Source organism: Hyalella azteca, unplaced genomic scaffold (genome assembly GCF_000764305.2).
Source record: "Hyalella azteca isolate HAZT.00-mixed unplaced genomic scaffold, Hazt_2.0.2 contig39, whole genome shotgun sequence".
Taxonomy (NCBI): domain Eukaryota; kingdom Metazoa; phylum Arthropoda; class Malacostraca; order Amphipoda; family Hyalellidae; genus Hyalella; species Hyalella azteca.
The window spans coordinates 127,544-146,627 of record NW_025930401.1 but is presented as its reverse complement, the minus strand read 5'-3'; the positions used below and the strand labels follow the sequence as shown (position 1 = coordinate 146,627).

The 19,084-nt window shown below is 36.6% G+C and overlaps 2 protein-coding genes and 1 long non-coding RNA gene across 3 annotated transcripts; all 3 read right to left on the bottom strand.

Annotated features, from left to right (window-relative positions):
• Positions 1 to 20: 20 nt before the first annotated feature.
• On the bottom strand, positions 21 to 1,128 carry LOC108665099. Its single transcript, XR_001930415.2, has 3 exons — positions 1,016 to 1,128; positions 658 to 724; positions 21 to 81 (listed from the first exon to the last, which is right to left on the bottom strand). It is a non-coding gene; the product is annotated as an uncharacterized LOC108665099 (long non-coding RNA).
• A 492-nt stretch (positions 1,129 to 1,620) lies between these two features.
• LOC108665105 (proliferation-associated protein 2G4) lies at positions 1,621 to 8,273 on the bottom strand. Its single transcript, XM_018151827.2, has 8 exons — positions 8,114 to 8,273; positions 7,758 to 7,855; positions 6,142 to 6,357; positions 4,848 to 5,021; positions 4,494 to 4,625; positions 3,870 to 3,962; positions 3,236 to 3,499; positions 1,621 to 2,769 (listed from the first exon to the last, which is right to left on the bottom strand). Exons 1-8 carry the CDS (start codon positions 8,190 to 8,192, stop codon positions 2,695 to 2,697), a joined length of 1,131 nt encoding a protein of 376 aa, XP_018007316.1. The 5' UTR covers positions 8,193 to 8,273; the 3' UTR covers positions 1,621 to 2,694.
• Positions 8,274 to 11,229: 2,956 nt separating this feature from the next.
• Positions 11,230 to 13,849, bottom strand: LOC125179499 (allatostatin-A receptor-like). The gene is made up of 4 exons (XM_047885521.1): positions 13,703 to 13,849; positions 13,317 to 13,431; positions 12,589 to 12,746; positions 11,230 to 11,433 (listed from the first exon to the last, which is right to left on the bottom strand). The coding sequence occupies exons 1-4, from the start codon at positions 13,847 to 13,849 to the stop codon at positions 11,230 to 11,232; spliced, it is 624 nt and encodes a 207-aa protein (XP_047741477.1).
• Between the last annotated feature and the right edge of the window lie 5,235 nt (positions 13,850 to 19,084).

The following is a 19,084-nucleotide window of genomic DNA, read 5'->3' as shown; positions in this document are numbered from 1 at the left end:
AAGCGTCACTTCAACTACTCACCACGAAAGGAAACTCGCCAGGAGCTGCCTCTGTCCCGCCAACAATCTTTGTTCTCTCATCTGCAGATGATTACTTTGCAATTAGGAATAAATCTACAAATGATAAAAATTGCACCAAAAATTACGCAAATGAGCATTTAAAACTGATTTTCGAACATTATTCCGTGCGTTTTAATTTATCGTTAAACTTTTTAATTAGGGAAAAATTAGGCTCGAGGCAATTTTAGCAGATTTTATTCTATAAAGATAAATTAGTAACGCCGCTAGAATGATTAATCATGTTTTTATCGGTAAATACATCAAAATCTCATTAAAATGCTTGCCTTGTTCAAATTATAAATTACGATCATTATAGCCAAAATGTTCAATTCTAAGAAAGTACATTGTTCTTGAATGTAGATATTGAGTTGACTCCATACCACACGTAGAAAGAAGTCTATTATCTGTTTTCGAAATTGTCTGACTTTTTTTTTTTACTTCTGTATGCGAATCAATCCATAGACTTCTTTGAAAGAGGCTATAAGTTCTCATTTTATTCGTTTCGTGATTTTTTTTCTTTGACTTTTTCATTGTAATTTTCTAGAGCAGCACGGATACGTAATTTGCACCTAGTTACTGAAAGCGAAATCTACTGACCTTGAGTAGACACTTCTCGCAAGACGAGAATGGTAAAGAAGAGACACAATCCGGAAAAATGCCGCATCTGCAGTGAGAATTGAAAGATCGTATTCAATAGCTACACGGATCAGGCAATAAGTCCAGCAGCTATCTCAATCAATCGTCAGCTATAGAAAGATCGGGTTCCACAGGACGGATCCCTTGTGAATCAAGTCACGAAAAGTTCAAGAATCGGCAACAGGCCATGGGCCTATTTCTTCAACGCCGACACTTCTATTCTAAGTAGTTTCACGACGAAATTGGTAAATTTCATTTTTCGACTACCTAAAGAACTACGATACATATTTAGAATTGAGCAACGTCTTAGTTTAATTACCATGATCTCGTGTATCGCAAACCCAGTCGCACGAATGACCACCGATGTAGCCCAGTTGAGAAACTTGTGCAGCGATTCCCTGACGTGCCTTATCGTTTCCTATCGCGCCACCGATGACTAGTCTCCCACGCCCGTTTCACCGCCTTTCCTTATCAACTGTTTAACGAGTTGGAACTAGCTAATTAAAGATCGAAAATTGCTTATTGTTGACACACTCCAATGAGCAACAAGCGAAACAAACACAAATCATTTCTGGTGTTTCTCTACATTGTAATAACCGCAGTGAGCAATAATCTAAGGTGCTCAGGCAAGCGTATTGTGTTGCTGTCCGAGCTCTTCAGGCAAACAAATATGATGGTAAATCATCTACAGCGCGTCATTGCGACAGTATAATTATGGATATCTCTGGACATCTAACGTGAACGCGGCTTCAGGAACTGCACTAATGTATTCCTTCAGCGTGATCTCTTTCACGATTATCAGACTACAGAGACCTATACTGAACTGATGTATCTAGTTATGTAGTCGAGACCTCAATATCATACTAGCGTACGTGCATGAAATTACGATTAGCTAGCGTAAATAAAGGTCGGGTAAAAACACAATTTAGAATAAAAGTTTACTAGTGGACATTAACTGGAACAAACAAGCCCATCACTCGTTTCACAACAAATAAAAAGTTGAGTCAATAGCACTAGAATGCTCAAAAATATGTATTTCAATTAAAATCTGAAATGTGTATACATTCGTGAACAGTGATAGGAAAAGTTAGCATTAGTAACACCAGTCGCATTAAAATAAAGCAACACAATTTTACCATTAATAGGGCACCTTCATCATAGTTGCACCCACCTGATCTTGAGTTAAAATGCAAGAACTTGGCGCTTCCTAAATATGATAAGCCGATAGCAAGTTACTGAGCTATTTCACCAATACTGTCACTATAATTAGAGTTGTCGAGGCACAGAAGCCTAAAGTACCTTATTCAATTTTTTTCCCACAAAGACCAATGGTGATATGACGTTTCCCGACGGACTAAAGTCGTTTGAGAACATAGCCTGCGTTGTAACTGACAGCGAAATGTCCATCACTAACGCACATACGGACTTTCAGGAACGCCATAGTTCGAAATCTACACTGGTCACAGAAACTATTCAAAATGAAAAACACGAATCACTGCAATGCCTGACAAATTAGAGACAAAATTGCTAGCTAATAGTGATTTATACTGAAAACGTCTTTTTTCACGTGCAATAAAAAGAGCAGAATTCACCAATCACACCAACGAAGTTTCTTGTACGGAATGACAGGCGCTATAGCAAGCTGACCGAAACTCGTCTTGAAAATTCAGCTCATCAAGATGTCAAGGATTAACTAAGTATTTGCCAGCTAAGAGCACGAGTGATATCAAGCTAAAACAGGTTTGCCCGCGATGTTGATGATCGTGATTTATAAAACACGAGCTGCTCGAATAAAGATCCCAAAAAATTCGGGACGCAAGATTAGCTTGGAAATATTCAAATTAATTGAGTCAGTCAGCAAGCTAATTCCAGGTTTGAGATTACTCGGTTAAATAAGAAAATAGCTGGATCGTCAAGAGTTTTGCACTACGTGGACAAGTGTAGAGAAATGCTTTTCAGGACGCGGTGAACTGGCAATCGAGAACGCAGCCCAAGTCATCACGTCTGCGCAGGCGCTGGTGCGGCAGCAGCGGGAACTTCTTCGGCCTTCTTCTCTTCACCAGTCACCAAACTCTGCACGGGACAAAAAATTTGTGGTAAAAGTAACAAAACAATAAACGCCAAGACAACACTTCAGCAAAAGCAGCGACATTCGAACGCTGACATTTTTTTTTCTTATGTTATCTTTGCATGGACGGAAATATAATATTTAATGAAAACAAAATAAGGAATTAAAATCAGTCGTTTGCTTAAATCGCAAGTTAACCAGAAATTTAAAAGCAAAGGAAATAACACAAAAATTAACCACTTCTTTATAAGAGAAAACAGTGAAAATTTTCACTGTTCCCTCTATCACGTTTTATACTGGACTGAACTTCTTTTTAACTCAACATTGTGTTATGAACTGACGATGGAGCTGGACTCCGAAACGTTTTCTCTTATAAAGAAATGGCGAATTCTTGTGGTATTGTCAATTAATTAAAAATAAGAAATTAGCACAGATGTTGGAAAAACGATGAGGCTGAGCACGAGAACTTACGAGAGCAGCAAGGTGGTCCTCGAGCTTGATATCAGTTTGACAGAGCGAGACATCGAGAGGCAGGCCAGTTATCCGCTGAGGTCCATCAGCGGTGATGAGGACGGTGTATTTGAACTGGGCTACGAGCTCGCCTGGCTTCTCCCACAGCACGGGATACGGTGTCACCAGCTTATGGGTCACGCACTCCATTACGCCCATGCGGGCTTTCTTCTCGTCATCAAATACGCGCAGATTGAAGGGCATATGACCGAGCTCTTTGCTCACCTAAAAAACACAAGCATTTTCACTATAAAAAGAATTTTAATGTTGACTGTTGGAAAATTCAACAATAACTTTAGCAGTGGGGGATGGGATTAGCAGTGGTGATGGAAGAAACTACTAAGAATACAAGTTTCATGAAGTTATTAGTGCCTGCATTTCAATTTAAATCTTACGAAACTAGGTAACTGCCTGTACCGATAAATTTGAGAAGATTGAAGTTTAGAAGTATTCACTGAAAGCATTAGCAAACTTTAAGCGTCGGAGCGTGTGACACGACTGTAAGCACCTCAATAAACGATTTTCTTGAGTATAGATCTGAAGACGGATTTTCTTAAGGTAATTTGATCACAATACAAACAGGCTTATCACGCACCTTTCTGAAGAATTCTCGAGAACACTTAAGTTTGAGGCTGTATACTTCATCAGTTTTCTTGTAAATAGAAACTCTGGTGTCCATTTCCTTTCCCTGCAAAAGAAGGGATCATGAAGCATGAATCAACAACCATGAATCATTGATGGAAAAAGGAGACATCAGCTGGCCCCTGGCGCTTGTGGCTCATCATGGGGCATCAGGATGAGATAGCTTGCGCTCTCATCATTGCAGTTAACAACTTAACAGGTGCATTTAGGACACGAAATTCACAAAATAAGTAGAAATTCATAGATATATCAGACGACTGAGATGAATATTATTCCCTAAGCTTGTTGGAATGGGAGACTTGTCAGTATCCAACTGTAGGATTATTCAGAAGTGAGAATTTAACGGCAGAAAAAACTTTGAAACAAGAGAAAAATAAGCATGCTCAAATTTTCTTCTTTCCCTATGAGACTAGAAATCAGCAATGGTTTCCTATACTATACTTTCCCAAGGATGTAAATTTTGGAGCGAATTAAAAAATAAGAAAGAAATGTAATTGAGACAATTGTGCTGATCATGAAGAACAACAATAATAACATTTACGAACACACAAAAAAAAAAAAACGCAGTGAAACATACCTGTCCCTTGCCTGTAGAGATTACGACATCAATAGCATAGACCTCATTCAGTTCGATGGTCGCTCGCTCCACATCTTTGCGTACACTGCCAACAGGTAACTGCTGAATCATCTTGTCTCCATCTATGCGGTTCTAGAAAGGAGTAGCATGAAAAATTCTAGATAAATGTTTTCCAATGGAACTTATGGAAGTAAATATTTAATAACCGTTCACTACAAATAAACATCCCTCAAAAATGAAAAAAGCTAATATACATCACCATTAAATGAATTTCTAATGAAGCCACAAATTTCTTTGAGCATCCAGGGACAAAAAATAAACAGATCAAAATCTATAGCAGATCTGTAAAGTTACCTGTTGCAACTGGAAGGATAGCATTCCTTCAATAGGATTGCATTTGTACACATCAGCGATTTTTGTAACAGCGCTGGTGATGGCCGAGTTCTCTGTGCCAGGCTTCATTAGTTTAAGTGCTGCCTCTGCTGCATAGTGAGCTGCAAGCATCACTTCAGCCTTCCGGCCAGTTATCTGTTGGCAGAAAAAATTGGTAACACCTACTCAACGGCTGTAATCTGTACTTAAATAGGTGATCATTAAATAAATTAAGTATAAAACTCTAAAAAAGTAATCAACTTCATCCTATTTAATTTCTTGGTAATTTTGAAACCACTTTCTTTACAAAACTTCTCTTTAACATTGCTTCTTGTTGTTTGTCTGCTACAAATCTTATAATCGATATTTAACACACTTCTACCTGTCCAATTGACCAGAAATTTTGCACACTTGCGTAAAGTCGGAGACATTGCATGAATCAATTGACGGAATAAATTATTTTAAATTGTAATAATATGCGTTTAAAAATTGTTTTTTTAAAGACAACACTTCTGAACAATCCAGTATCTTGGATGTTACACATGTACAATGAATTTCTAATTTCATTTTCATATATTGAAAAAAAAATTATTCTTCAAATTTTTTTAAGATATCAAAATTTTGTAAATTTTCAAAATTATTCATTCTGTCAATTGATTCATGCATTGTCTCTGACTTTATGCAATTGTGCAAAATTTCAGATCAACTCGACAGGTCAAATCGTGTCATATATGGATTATAAGATTTGTAGCAGACAAAATAATTTTTTCAATTTTGAATTTTTTTTTATTTATAAAATTATTTATTCTGTCAATTGATTCATGCATTGTCTCCAACTTTATGAAAGTGTGTCAAATTTCAGATCGATTGGACAGGTAGAAGTGTGTTAAATATCGATTACATACAAGATTTGTCGCAGACAGACAGACAAACAAACAAGAAGTGAAGTTAAAGAGAAGTGTTGTAAAAAAATTCTAGAAATACAAAAAAATCATAATTTTTCAATATTTAAACATAAAGTTAGAAATTCATTCTACATGTGTAACATCAGTGACACTCGCCTCTTTAGAAGCGTTGTCTTTAAAAAGTAATTTTTAAATGAATATTATTTGGGTTTAAGCTACCTGCAAGATACTTGCAATAACAAAATGAGAAGCAGGAATAAAAGCTAAGGAAATCTGTGATGTATAATTTTGTGGATTGCAGTATCACACTCAAATTTGAAACAATAATAAGTTTTCTAAGCAAAAACACAAGAAAAGAGATTAGAACTTACTTTATTATCCTTGTTTGCCCCCACAACAAGACTGTGCGCCACAACCGAGATGAAACCATCAATGTGGGCTCCAAGGTCCAGCTTGACCAAATCCCCATCCTTGATGGCAACATCGTCCTCAGACTTGGGAGGTGAGAAGTGATTGATGCAGTTGTTGATGGAGACGCATACTGGGAAAGCTATACCTTTACTTAGGTCCTTATCTTTCCTGTAAACCTGGCAACATGATACAAACATTAGATTTTCAGCAATCCTATTGTAGATCAGTAGTTAGCATATTAATGTTGATCAACATGATTTTTTTTAGTTTTAAAATATCTAATCAATTATTATGATCAACTTCCCCATTTGCATCAACTTCTACCTTGAAATATTTCCTGCAGCAATCAAGTGACTATTGCTATTTGTACAGTGACTAGTGCCGAGTGTGAGAAAATAGTAGAGAAAAATCAGAATCTCTTACTGATATACCATGCACTACCTATAGCTTCAATGGATCCTAACAAAATTGACATTAGCATCTTCAGATTGAAAATCCAATTCAGGGCATATATATATAGTTCTGAAGAAGCATTTCTAGCATTACAGAAAACTATGAATTAATTGTTCATAATTTAAAGAGTCTCAATTAATGTGGCAGCTTGATACAAAACATACAAAGTACTCAGAAAGTAGTGTTCAATAAAATCAAATACCATTAACACCAAGATTGAAGGTTTGGTCTAACTGTTCACTTTGAATTAAGCATTCATGAATCACTGAAAGTCTACAATTTTCTTTCTGAAAATAAACTTGGCTAATTTCTTCACACAACAACTGATAACTACCTACTCAAGATAATATATATACACCTTATCATAGTATAAAAAATTATTTAAACTTTAGAATAGGAGCCAATTTGAAGGCAAGCTAGCTAATAAAACTTTCAGCCACCAAAATAACTAAATTTGAGAACATGGTGGCAGTGCACAGGTGCAGTAATTATCTTTATTTTGATTTGCAAAAAAGCAAAATAGTTTTTTTTTTGAGCAGTGCCAACTGAAAAGAAAAATCATGCAGAAAGTAAGCTTACCTATGCTTTATTGAAGAAAATCACACCAGCATTACAAAAATATCTGCATACATGATACAGATGGACATCAAATGATCTTCAGAAAGAGGTTAGTACATTAAAAAAAAAGACAGCAACAGCACTTGACAAGTTGACATTCTGGAAGGGTGGCCGGAGCCTGGTGAAACTAAGCTACGGGGCTGCTCTTAATGAAAAAGTCATGCCTAAGTCCAGTTTACTCAAGTGCCCAGTCCAATAGTCTGTCAACTTTGTAAAGGTAGGTATAGAAGAGAATTCTACTTTGAGCCATTTTGTGATTTTTTTTTATCAACGTTATGGTGGCAATGTAGCCAGGGCAAGTTTTCACATATTACCTCACTCAAATTCCACATTGATTGCCTTGCTTGCAAGCCACCCTTCCATTAATAACAGGATTCCAGAAAAATTTAAAATAAGTTGAATCCAAAGTTGATATGAATTATAATATATAAAAACAAATAGGCTAGTAGATGTTGAATATGGTTGGTAACAATTTCAAAAAGCTTAAAATAAGATTGATAATAACCTTTTTGAGTTCATCCTGAATAAGCTTTTCTCCTTCTCTGCAAATGGCTTGTACAGATGCACCATCAACACAGCTGGTAATGAGTTTTTCTAGTACTCCTGTAAAAAAAGTTAACATTAACCATTCATTCATAATTTCATGTAATTCACAAATAGGCTATCCATAATAAATCCTCATAGTAAAGTTACTGACTTGAAATTAACAATCAGCGTAGTGAGCATACTAGTACTGAACGCAATACTTTCATGTCTACAAAATCACCCGGTATGCGTACGCAGCGTACCAGCCACACTCACATCAGCAATTTATCCACATTATTAATTTAACAACAGGCGCAACATTTAGCCAATACTTACTATTTACAATTTCAGCTCCAGTTTTGTACTTAGTTAGAACGCTATTTTGAGCGATAGTCGGCTCCTCGGTGTCACTCATGTTGAATATATTTTCGATAACTTCAAGCCTTCTACCACAGAAAGTGCACGTGCTGTCATGGCGGGAAACAAAACATTGCCATAAAGGAATTTTGTTGTGTTGCCAAACAATTCGGGAATTTCCTTGATTGGCGAAATTGATCTCAGGAAAAATATATAAATAAGCAAAATATGCATTATTGGTTTGCCATAAGCTACTGTGAAATTATTAGAAAATCATTAGAATATATTAAGATATCAAAAGATAATGGACGAATTGAATTTCGACTCGGATTGGTTGAAAAAAATGACAAAAGAAAGTGAACCTGTCGCAAAATAACCCAAGTTAATACAAGGTTTGAGAAGAAATTATTATTTTCATTGTAAAGTAAATTTACAATACATATCTTGCAAAATAGCTCCGTAGTGGCCTAGGCGGTCCGGCCGTAAATTTGTCCGAAGCCTGGCGGTTATAAGAAAATTTTTATTATAATTTATTATTATTTATTTTATACACCCGATAAATTTAATATAATGTGGCTTAAAAAAGACGCAATAAACAAACAGTAATTTCTGTGGTTCTTTTTGAACAGTACTCATGATATTGCTAATTGTTTGTGTAATTGAACATTCGCTGACATCCTGTGCATCCAGGGAGGGATGAGCCGCCTGTCCTTAAAATCTAGTGACGACCCCAGGACTATCACGTTGGCAAAGTTCATGACATTATTGTATAACAGATGTAATCTCGTAATTGAAAGCGTAGCCAATGTAGGCGCGAAGGCCGCNTATATCCGCCTACAAGATGATTTACACCATGTAACCCATTTTACCGAATTTTCCAATAAAAAGCACTAACATTCATCGTTTGATTGACCTTGAGATTAGGCCGAGCCTAGTAGCGAATTCCAAACGGACCTACTGCAAAACCCCAGCATCTTCCGTGTAGTACAACAACAAACACCTGTTACACAAGAATGTCTGATGCATCAACAACATATTCAGGCCATATTTTATAGAATTTCATGCATTTAAAAATGACGATAATAATAATTTATATACACGAACATAAAATTATTAGGAGTGATTTCAAAGGCACGGCAGGTACCCCTCAATAAAACGTCCACGGAACGACGAGCGCGAGTACACCGCATAACCTCGGCTCAAAACGATTGCCACCAAAATCTAAGGATCTATACCTAATGGAAGAATCGAATTTGAGCTACTTGCTTTCGCCTCTTGAGCAGTTTGTTGAATGTTTACCTATATGTGAGTTTTTCTGTCGCACCCTGTACTCTGCACAGGCCATCATTCGGGTATTCTAATATGTTACATGTACCGTGCATGTTCCAATTTTTATTTTTAACGAGTTACCATGTGAAAAAAAAAATAAACCAGCTCCTACAAAACTGAATAAAGTGTATAAATATCTCTGCATAATTTAGACGCTCTAAAATTTCAACGTTTTCATTCAAGTCGGAAGCAGTGCAGGTGAATGAAAGTTTGAGTGAATAATACGTAGCTTGTGCGTTTTGTAGCTAGCGTATCAAACGGCAATTGAGTAACATTTCATTTGCTAGGTATGATTACAACAGACAACCGGTTCGGCCGACTCTGCCGAACCAATCTTCCATGACCACCGACATGAGTTGCTGCAGGCTGATTATCCTTGTCAAGAAGTTGCTAACAGTATTTTATAATCCATCTGAATGTTTATCATTTAAGACTTTTAGTATTTTACATTCATTCCATTCAGAAGGGTTTGACTAATGGATTATCGTAGTTCACGCAGGTGAACGAAGTTAGTTTTCATCTTCAATTTTATTATTATTATTATTATTATTATCTTATTATTATTTTATATATTTTATATATTTTATATTATATATTATTCTTATTTTATATCTTAAACTTTATATATTTTACCATATTCTAAATTTAGGACACGTTGTAGATTTTAGCGTTGGGTCCGTTGTTTATGGATTTATGGTGTACTGTAAGTAATGTAGTCACCGGTACCACGCAACGCTATATACCTCATCGTACAAGTAGTGATGATATTATCCCTGAGTATTTGAAGTTTTAGTCAGTAACGGAATATATCTTGAAAACTGTATGATTATTGCCTAATTACAGTTAGTACCATGAATTCATAATTGCGGAAGAATCTAAAATATTAAGCATAGAGAAATATGGACTAGAACTAGATTATTGCAAAAAATGCATCATTCACTTCATGTCTTCAACTTTATTATATCGTGATTTTAAAATGCAATATGCTTAATTAATTACATAAAATCTATGTATAATTTCGAAAATAAAAGTGGACGAGTTGCGTGGATGAGAATCCAAATTGATCACTAAATTAAATTTTTCATCTATAAAAACATAGTTACTGCTTACAATCGCAAGTAAGTTAAAGTCAAGACGTTTCATTATAACATAACATAACATAGTGATCTAGGCGCTGAAGTGTAGGCCTGATGTGGCCTGTCGCCGATTCCTTTCCTTTTCGTGCCTTGTTTATAGATCTAATATCGTTTCATTTGACCGGATCTTTTCATGACNTGGCTGTGTTGTGCAAAGCGGATTTACTGTTAGCCGGAGTTGCCCACAGCTCATTGATCTGAGGCTATGTGTAGCTATTGCATGCTGATGGTTGGCGTTGCGCCCAGGGCCTGTTAACGAGTCAATTTTGTTACCCACGGCTGCGCTCCCGTCCAGACCAGGGAACAAAGAATGTACTCTGAAGTTATCCGCTGGTGCGGATTATAAAAATATTGCCAAGTACACGTAGCGATAAATTTTAGATCACGAAAACCAATATATAACTAAACTGCATATAAAGAAACGCTTGCAAAAAAAACTGCCGCTGACGGCTAGCTATTATTGCAGAGAAGCTGATAAGTGCATGCCCAAATTGTGGGTTGATTTTCATATTAATTTGTATCGAATTGGCATAGAAGTGATTTTCCATTCACTTTTTCAGTCTGAATTTTACCTCTACCATAATTCCATTCCATTATTATGTCTGTTATTTATTATTTCAAGAGAAAACCTCACCCAAATTTTTTCATGAACCGAGTACTGCTTTTGATGCGCACAATGATGGCGATGTAGCCCACTAGGATTAGAGCGCACGGAATGGGCGCCTCCATCAGAAAGAAGAAATCACGCATCCCGAAACTTTGACCTTCGGAGCTGACGAAGTCGCACTTAATTGTGTCTACGTTGTAGCCAAACTTGCCAAAAAACGCACCAACCTGTCAAATGGTTTAGTTATGTTACTCCAAAGTAAATCGAATTACAAGAATAAGTACGAGTGCTATCAGACCATCTCAAAATGCACCTTATGTAAAAATTACACGATTACTCTCGAATTAATGAATCTAGGACTAAAAATAAGGAGAAGGAAGATATTTTCGAATAATGTACGAGGTCATGAAAATTGACAATTTTCATTTTTTTAGCGAAGTTCGACAATGTCTCAGTGACGAATATATTCTTTACCTGCCCTTATATGAGAATTTCAGAAATGTTTGAGCTGTGTTAAGTTCCGTATAAGTTTTTAACTCAAATCAAGAGAAACTTGCGGCAACACAAAATATTTATGGAAAACCTGGCACTGCAGTTAAGAAGGCGCCTGCCTATCCGTAAGGTTAGGTGCCACAGCGTGTTCATCCTACTCTCATAAAGTATGGTCCGGAAGACGTCGGAGTTAAAAGGAATTACTTCTACTTCATCTGTGTAGAATAATTATATCGAGAGCGCAGCCGTGCACCACCAATTTTGTGCACCAATAAGCCCTGAATCGAACGCCTTGGACCTCTCCGGACATCCACCATCAGCCGTGAACCACTCGGCTTTGTCTTCCTCCGGCCTCGCATAGAACCTGCCGTGCACCACCAGGCCGCGGATCGAATCTGACTTCCGGGCATCGTTAAATTACGTAATTTTACGTTCACCGCATCTGAGGTTAGGTTTCAGATAGTATAGTTCTGTTCTAAAATTTATCGTCCTTCGACAAGTGGCCGTTCGACCGAGGGCTGGTTCGACCCACGGCCTAGATACGGACGGCTTGAAGTGTTGAAGGCTACGTTCCGGAAGGCAGGAATCATGATGGTCCATTACATCCAGGGCAGTGGTGGTCTTCGGCAGGCGACCAATTATATCTAATTAATGAATAGCAGGTAAAGTTCTGGTCGAAAATTTATAATTGTTTCATTCCAATATTCATATTGTTGACTGTTGTAGCGATTGCTCATCCACGATCGTCAATGAGAAAGCTGAAAGGGAAACTTTTTACTAAATGTGTTCAACCGCTAGTTTAGAAAGTTACGTAGTTGGTGCTGTTGAAACTGCTTATATTAATTATTTCACTGCAGAAGCTATATCGAAGTGGGCTATACTAATTTCACCTCGAGGAGCGTGGGCATCTGCATGCAAATGCTCAGAATCCATATCAAGAGGCAGTAACACGCAGACTTTTTGGGAGTGAACCAGCGGTAGCCGCCTTTCTGCCAGCGAGCATATCGACTGATCGTGATGAACCTAAAGGGAAGAAAACGGTTACTTTCTTTTGGGAAAATTTCATAATAATGTAAGGTTGTTCTCAAAGTTTTTGAAGCTAGAAATGAAGTTACCTCACGCTACAGAGCCTTGCTGTAGTTTCTCGACTCTGAAAATACAAACTTGGATATTTTTTAAACAAAATAAGGCTTGCAAGTAATTTTAACTCGTTCAAATTCTAACCACATATCGAGGTTTTATTAATTTCAATTGCATGTTCCGTTAAACGGCAATTGAGTGTTGATAATCTGACTCAACGAAGCTCGAGTTCAGAGCACGGAGCGTTGCAATTTACGTTGCTAAGAGTTGGTGAAACTTGAAAGAATCGTCATATAAAACAAATTATTATGTTAAACATATATAATATTTTTGTGATACTATTAGATATTTAAAATATTAGTATTTTTTATAATTTATCTTATTATCGTTATATTATACATATGTTATATTGTACATTATATACACGCAACAGACGTTATTGAAATGCACTGATAATATAATATACTCTCATTATATATACGAAGAGGCACAATTTTCAACACTGATGATCGATTTTCCTGAACTAAAGATACTCAACTTTCGAGAGCCATTAGCCCGATGGTGGTCCACTCGGAAATGCAGGTTGTGTAGCGGAAGAAAGCTGAAAATTGACACTTGTTCTCAAATCCATGTGCTAGAGGAGCTTCGAGATCCTGTGGATGTTTGACACTACATAGTTTTTAGCAAGATTTATTTGTTTCGTTTCTTCAGTTAAAATTGAAGAAACAAATTCAGAGTACAACTTCGTTACAAATACTTTCTACAAGCCCGGGGCTGCAGACCTTCAAATTGTTGAAAATTATTTCATTTTATCAGAATATTTTTAATTGAAATCTATGAAGCCCAACAAACTTAGAAAACGAATTTTAATGACGAAATGTCAAAGTTTGTCATGACATCGCATCGGAAAACACTTTAACTTACCAGATCTGATCGGAATATGATGAGGTATATTGTGAAAATAAAAGGCAGACACAAGACGCTGTAGAACAAGTCAGCAATGGCAAGATTCAACACAAGAACCGACGATGCTGTCGTTCGAATTTGTTGCTGACGCAATCCCAGACTCATTTGATGAATAAGTATGAGAATTGTGATTCCATTGCCAATCCCGCCAACGGCGATGACTATCATAGTCATACACATTCCAAACAGAAGAGTGGTTCGCAGTAAACCATCTCCGGAACACTTCACGTCCTCTTCGATGGAGCTGTTATGTGAAGTACAGTTCATGTTCAACGTCTGGTTCATTCCATCACAATCTTGATCGTAGGGACCATACGTGGACGTCACGCCACTTTTGGAAGTCGCATTTGGTTCTTTGGTTTCAAATCTTTGTAGTCCGGCATTATCGGTACCAAATTGATGAGTTAGGTATCGGTACTGAGTTAATTTTGATGTTAATATTGAATGATTATTGTGAATTTGGGCATTTTCGTCGATTCTAATATGATCGTTCAAAATGTCGGTACTTTGTGGATGAATAAAAATATCACTGATAATGAGAACAGCAGATTGGTTTGAAGAAGATACCTGATGTGCTTTTGGAAAAGTCCATAACAAAGCTAAAAACACATACACAAACCACTGCATGGCGTATGCAATAGGAAATATACGAGCTACAGATTTTGGAAGCCAGCTTGGGAAATTCTGTTTCGGAGTGCGCTCGACGAGTGCTGAAACTGGCAATTAATGGACAATATTTTATTAGGGCAAATTGAATACTCCATTTCAAATGGACGATTCTCGGACAGAACTACCTTTTATTTATCTAAAGGGTTTCATTTATAGAGTATAGCATATGATTAATGGTGTAGCAATTGTATTATTTACTGTAATGATTCCACCTTCTCGCTGCACGTGCTGAATGAGAGCCCTCTTAGAACACAGATTTCGTTCGACTGCACTAGAGATAACCATCGGACTCAACAACATTCGTCAAGCCATCAACTGATTCATATCAGTTGTCAAATGACTTATCTAAAGTGGAGATTAAATAAGTTAAATAAGATTGAAGTGTCGTTTAAAACTCATCGATAATTGGCCAATGTGTTTTAAAATTAGATATAATGTTTCGTTCTCTTGAGGCTTAATGTGACAGCCATGATATTCGAGATTACTCCTACATGTAAAACGAACACATGGACGAGTTTATAAAAAAATTCCACTCAGCCTTTTTCATACTTTTTTTAACACTTCTATGTCCGGATAAATACCGTTTTTAGAATATAAGGTCATCAAAGTTGAATAATATTCTCTAAAGACCCATCTAAAAGTAATCAATAAAATTTTTTTATTGATGTTCTGGTTTTGTTTTTCCTTTATTTATTTCTTAAATGTTTAAAAGCTTATCTTCGACAAATTAAAATTTGCTCTTTAAATTTATGTAGGTAGGTGGCATATGGCAACTGTGGCATATCGTTGACAAAATTTTTCGAAATGAAGAAAAAATTTTTAAAACAAGTATCGCAACCGGGCTTCCAACGTCAAAAATATCAAAATTCGTCACTTATAATAAATTTTTTTGAACATTCATGATAACCACGTAAGATGAGAGGCGATATTAGTAGAGCAGATTCGTTGTTCAAAAATGCATGCACAAACTTGTGTGGGGTCTCGAAAAGGGCACCTGATCAAGACTAACATTTCAAATAGATTTTGTTAATGACAGACGCCGTAAATCTCTACGATAATTCTATCTCAGAAATATGAAGTTTCAATTTTGAGCATTAGAGCACTTGTCACCTCATCAAATTCCATAAGCTCAAAACTCTGTAGTTGTTTCTCTTTTTTAATAAAAATATTTCACTACTCAATACTTCAATTAAACCTTCTTAGAAAGAATACTCCCAGTCGTTGTAAAGGTGGATTTTATAGCGAAAATGGTACTAATACTATATTTACATAAAAATTCACATAAGCTTTTCCGCTTCATAATTCTTGATTAGGTTTATTTACCACTATATATTATAAGCACTGAGCTTTGATTATTTAGCTGTCCTTTTTGAGCTATTTATTTTATGGGCGTCGAAATCACTGAAAACTTGTGGAGTTGGTAAAGAAATTAGTGGAGAAACTGAAAATAGGAAGCGTCCTCTAATAATTCAGTTCTCGCCTATAACGTTGATTTTTGCAACTGCACAATTTAATAAACCATAATATGATGTTTTTATTCTCAGTTTCCAGCTGATATGCTGAGATGAACTCTGATTCGCTGTTTTGCAGGCTGCATCAATTTGCCTAATTTGTTAATTTGCTTGACTCTTGAGCAGTGGTCAGAGAACCTTCAAGCAGTAATTAATTACTTGTTGAGCAGGCGCATTCGTAAATGCCATCGGGTATGAAAGTGAAATTTTACAACGAGTGAAGATACGTCGCAGGTCATCGTGCTCCATTATACGAGCGATAACAGCAATTCTCGGTTTCACGGAATCAACTCGGTGTCGCCGTGAAAGTTAAAACCGGTCGAAAAACGGTGAAAAAGCTGTCTGTCCGCGTTCTAGTGGACGGCAGTCCCGTGAAAAGAAACCATTTTGCTTTTTTTCAATGTGGTAGAGGTTTTTCGAGTTAAATTAAAAAAAAAATAAAGTGGCGCACAGTGTTTTTCAGGCTGGCCGGCCACTGAAATGCCGGTAAGACCGTTTTACTGCGATTTCTCGAACTGCTTGCTCTCTGAAGGAACTCTCGCAACATCTAAAATGAGGGTCTAACAGGGGCTTTATGAAGGTGAGGTCACGTTTGCTACCGTGCTCCCGGACCCTGCAGTGTTCGATGAAACTTGATCTAACTTGTGAACTTTGAATCGAAGTATACTTGTTTGAACGATTTCTCCTCATTTTCAGGAACACTCAACGTGCAACAGATATTCAAGACATCATTCGGCAGGAATGATGTATAACAAACGGGAATAACTATGCTCTATTGATAGATAAATTAATTAATAATTGCTATCATGGAAAAACAGCAATATTATGAATAGATGATTGCAGCCACGAGACACATATACTGCTCGTCGAGCTCAGTGTGTTATCTCTTCGACCCACCGGACCTGCATGGGAGCGAACTGAATGAAAAATACTACAATGCGAACTTCCTAGCACGACGTCCCTTGAGCCTCTAAACTTCGAACGAAAAATATATCTAAGTAAATTCTAGTAAAGTAAGTAAAAATTCTAAGTTTGGAAAGCGAATTCAAATTTTTAGCTCAAAATCACATCCGTGAATAAGAGTGTAAGAACTAATTTGTAGTTGTGAAACTAATTCCGAATAATTCTGCGAAATTACATAGACGTTTTCAGGCATAAAAAAAAATTTACTCAAACCGAGCAGAAATTGTACTAAGGTGTTTGCACACGGATCGATCATTCAGGCGTGGGCGCTCTACTTGAGTTGCTGATGTCTGTCCGGAAGAGGAACAGTTCCAACGAGGTGGTATCTAAGATACCCAGTGCAATGAATTGCAGCACATGCACGGTTTCAAAGAAATATTATAGATTAATTATAGTTATGAATTGATGAGTGGAGTTTCCTACATCAAACTGTGCCGCATATTGAGTGGTCAGACAAGGACGAGGATGGCGGGTTAATTATACATGTTTGTTATCAGGCTTTGACGTCATGAGATAGGCGCACTCTGGTTCGATTGTATGTGTGTTCTAAATGTGTTCACATTTTAAAGATAATATTTATAGGTTTGTCACTGTGAATTTAAGCGGAGGCATATGATATCGAATAGGCTTCCATTGATGTAAAAATATGTACAGCACAGGAATTGAGAGGTAGAGCGTCGAGAAAAAGTGTTCAGTGTAAAAATAAATTTAAAATAGCTTTGATAATTATACAGGAAACCCATCGAAAATACGATAATGAGGGAACTGTGTAACTTTATTTATTATCTTCATAAAACAGCGGTGCATGCATGGTAGTATTTACTAATTTTTCAATTGAATGATCGGAAAAATGCACGACGATTGAAACCGTCAGTCAATGATAACATGTCCCTTTGGTTATTATTAAGTGAATGCTGCTGCTGAGGCCTCTCGTTTGTGACTCGGTCCATCTTTAAAGTTTTATCTGGAGTATTTTTGAATACCAGAAATTCTCACGTAATATAATTTTCATTATTAGTAATTTAATTTTTCTCTAATGCCGAAACCGTATTTAAAATAAAATAAGTTCAATTCATCATCACGTCAATTAAACCTTACCGGAATGAAGCTAGTGTTCCCAGCAGTAGTATATAAGTAGTTGGTATAATGCATTGTTGTCAAAATTAATTTAGCCTTCAATGTTCATTATAGTCCATTATAATAGATTTCTTTCTAGTAGAAATTTCTATATATAGTTTCTAGTAGAAATTTCAACCTTTATACTCATTCACGAGTCCGTTCACAGCTTACAATAAAAGTTTAAAAGCGTATATATATATATATATATATGTTCTAAAAAGCACGGAATAGGCTTTACTGACTGTATTCTATGCTGCCAAAACCCCTTTCACTTCGTGCCAGCAGTCGAATTTGTTTAGCTGAATTATTACCATATATGATTTTAAGATCATCAAATGTATTGAATAGTATATCAAACATACTATGATATTAGTTGAAAACATTTTATTCACTAATTCCTGTATGTCGCTTAATCATTTCGGCAGATAATTCTATCGAGTAAAATAGCAAAATGAACAAGGAGGAATATCATGTCCCGTTTCATTTAATTCTATGTCTGCATTGCGTAGCTACTGAAAAACAGGAGATATTCGGTTACCAAGAACAGTGCATGTTATCTGCAACATTTCAGTCGTATTAGTGGTTACAAAAATAGAGATACCATTGAACTACATTATCTCCGCTTCGATTCCCACTGTGAACGATTGAAAATCGCTCACGATATTTTTATACGTTTTTATTATTGCTTATTTCAATATTTTTATCGATGTGACAAATTGTACATATTGGTGTTAATGAAATCCCAGTGAGGCCGGTTGCTTCACAAAGACTTCCTACCTTCTCTGCTTCAGAGAGAAGTGACGAGGGCAGGCACATGCATGGCGCTGTATAAGTCCGTTCAGAAACATTCAACCGAAAGCTTCGGCATTAGTCCGTTTCTACAGTTAGTGGAGGTTTATAGTTTGTCGGAATTGTCGCTAAGGCAGTGCATGATGCACGGCTGCGTACCCAATACTGTCGTGTACCACCAGACGGTCACTTTTAGCTCACAGCATCTGCAGGGGGTTAGCTTTCAGATAGAATAATCCTTTGTCATTTTACAACACTTCACCTTAAATTCAGTTCTTGTTTGTTTGTT

Bases quoted from the DNA above. Each gene is read 5' to 3' on its own strand.
- LOC108665105 (XM_018151827.2), bottom strand. From the start codon at position 8,192: ATGAGTGACACCGAGGAGCCGACTATCGCTCAAAATAGCGTTCTAACT. The intron at 6,358-7,757 runs GTTATTATCAAT...TCATGTTGCCAG, and splicing joins TTCAGGATGAACTCAAAAAG to GTTTACAGGAAAGATAAGGA. The intron at 5,022-6,141 runs GTAAGTTCTAAT...TTCTGCCAACAG, and splicing joins GGGCAAACAAGGATAATAAA to ATAACTGGCCGGAAGGCTGA.
- LOC125179499 (XM_047885521.1), bottom strand. From the start codon at position 13,849: ATGAGTCTGGGATTGCGTCAGCAACAAATTCGAACGACAGCATCGTCG. The intron at 12,747-13,316 runs GTTGAGTATCTT...TTTTCCCAAAAG, and splicing joins CGGGCTAATGGCTCTCGAAA to AAAGTAACCGTTTTCTTCCC. The intron at 11,434-12,588 runs GTGAAATTAGTA...ACCATTTGACAG, and splicing joins AGATGCCCACGCTCCTCGAG to GTTGGTGCGTTTTTTGGCAA.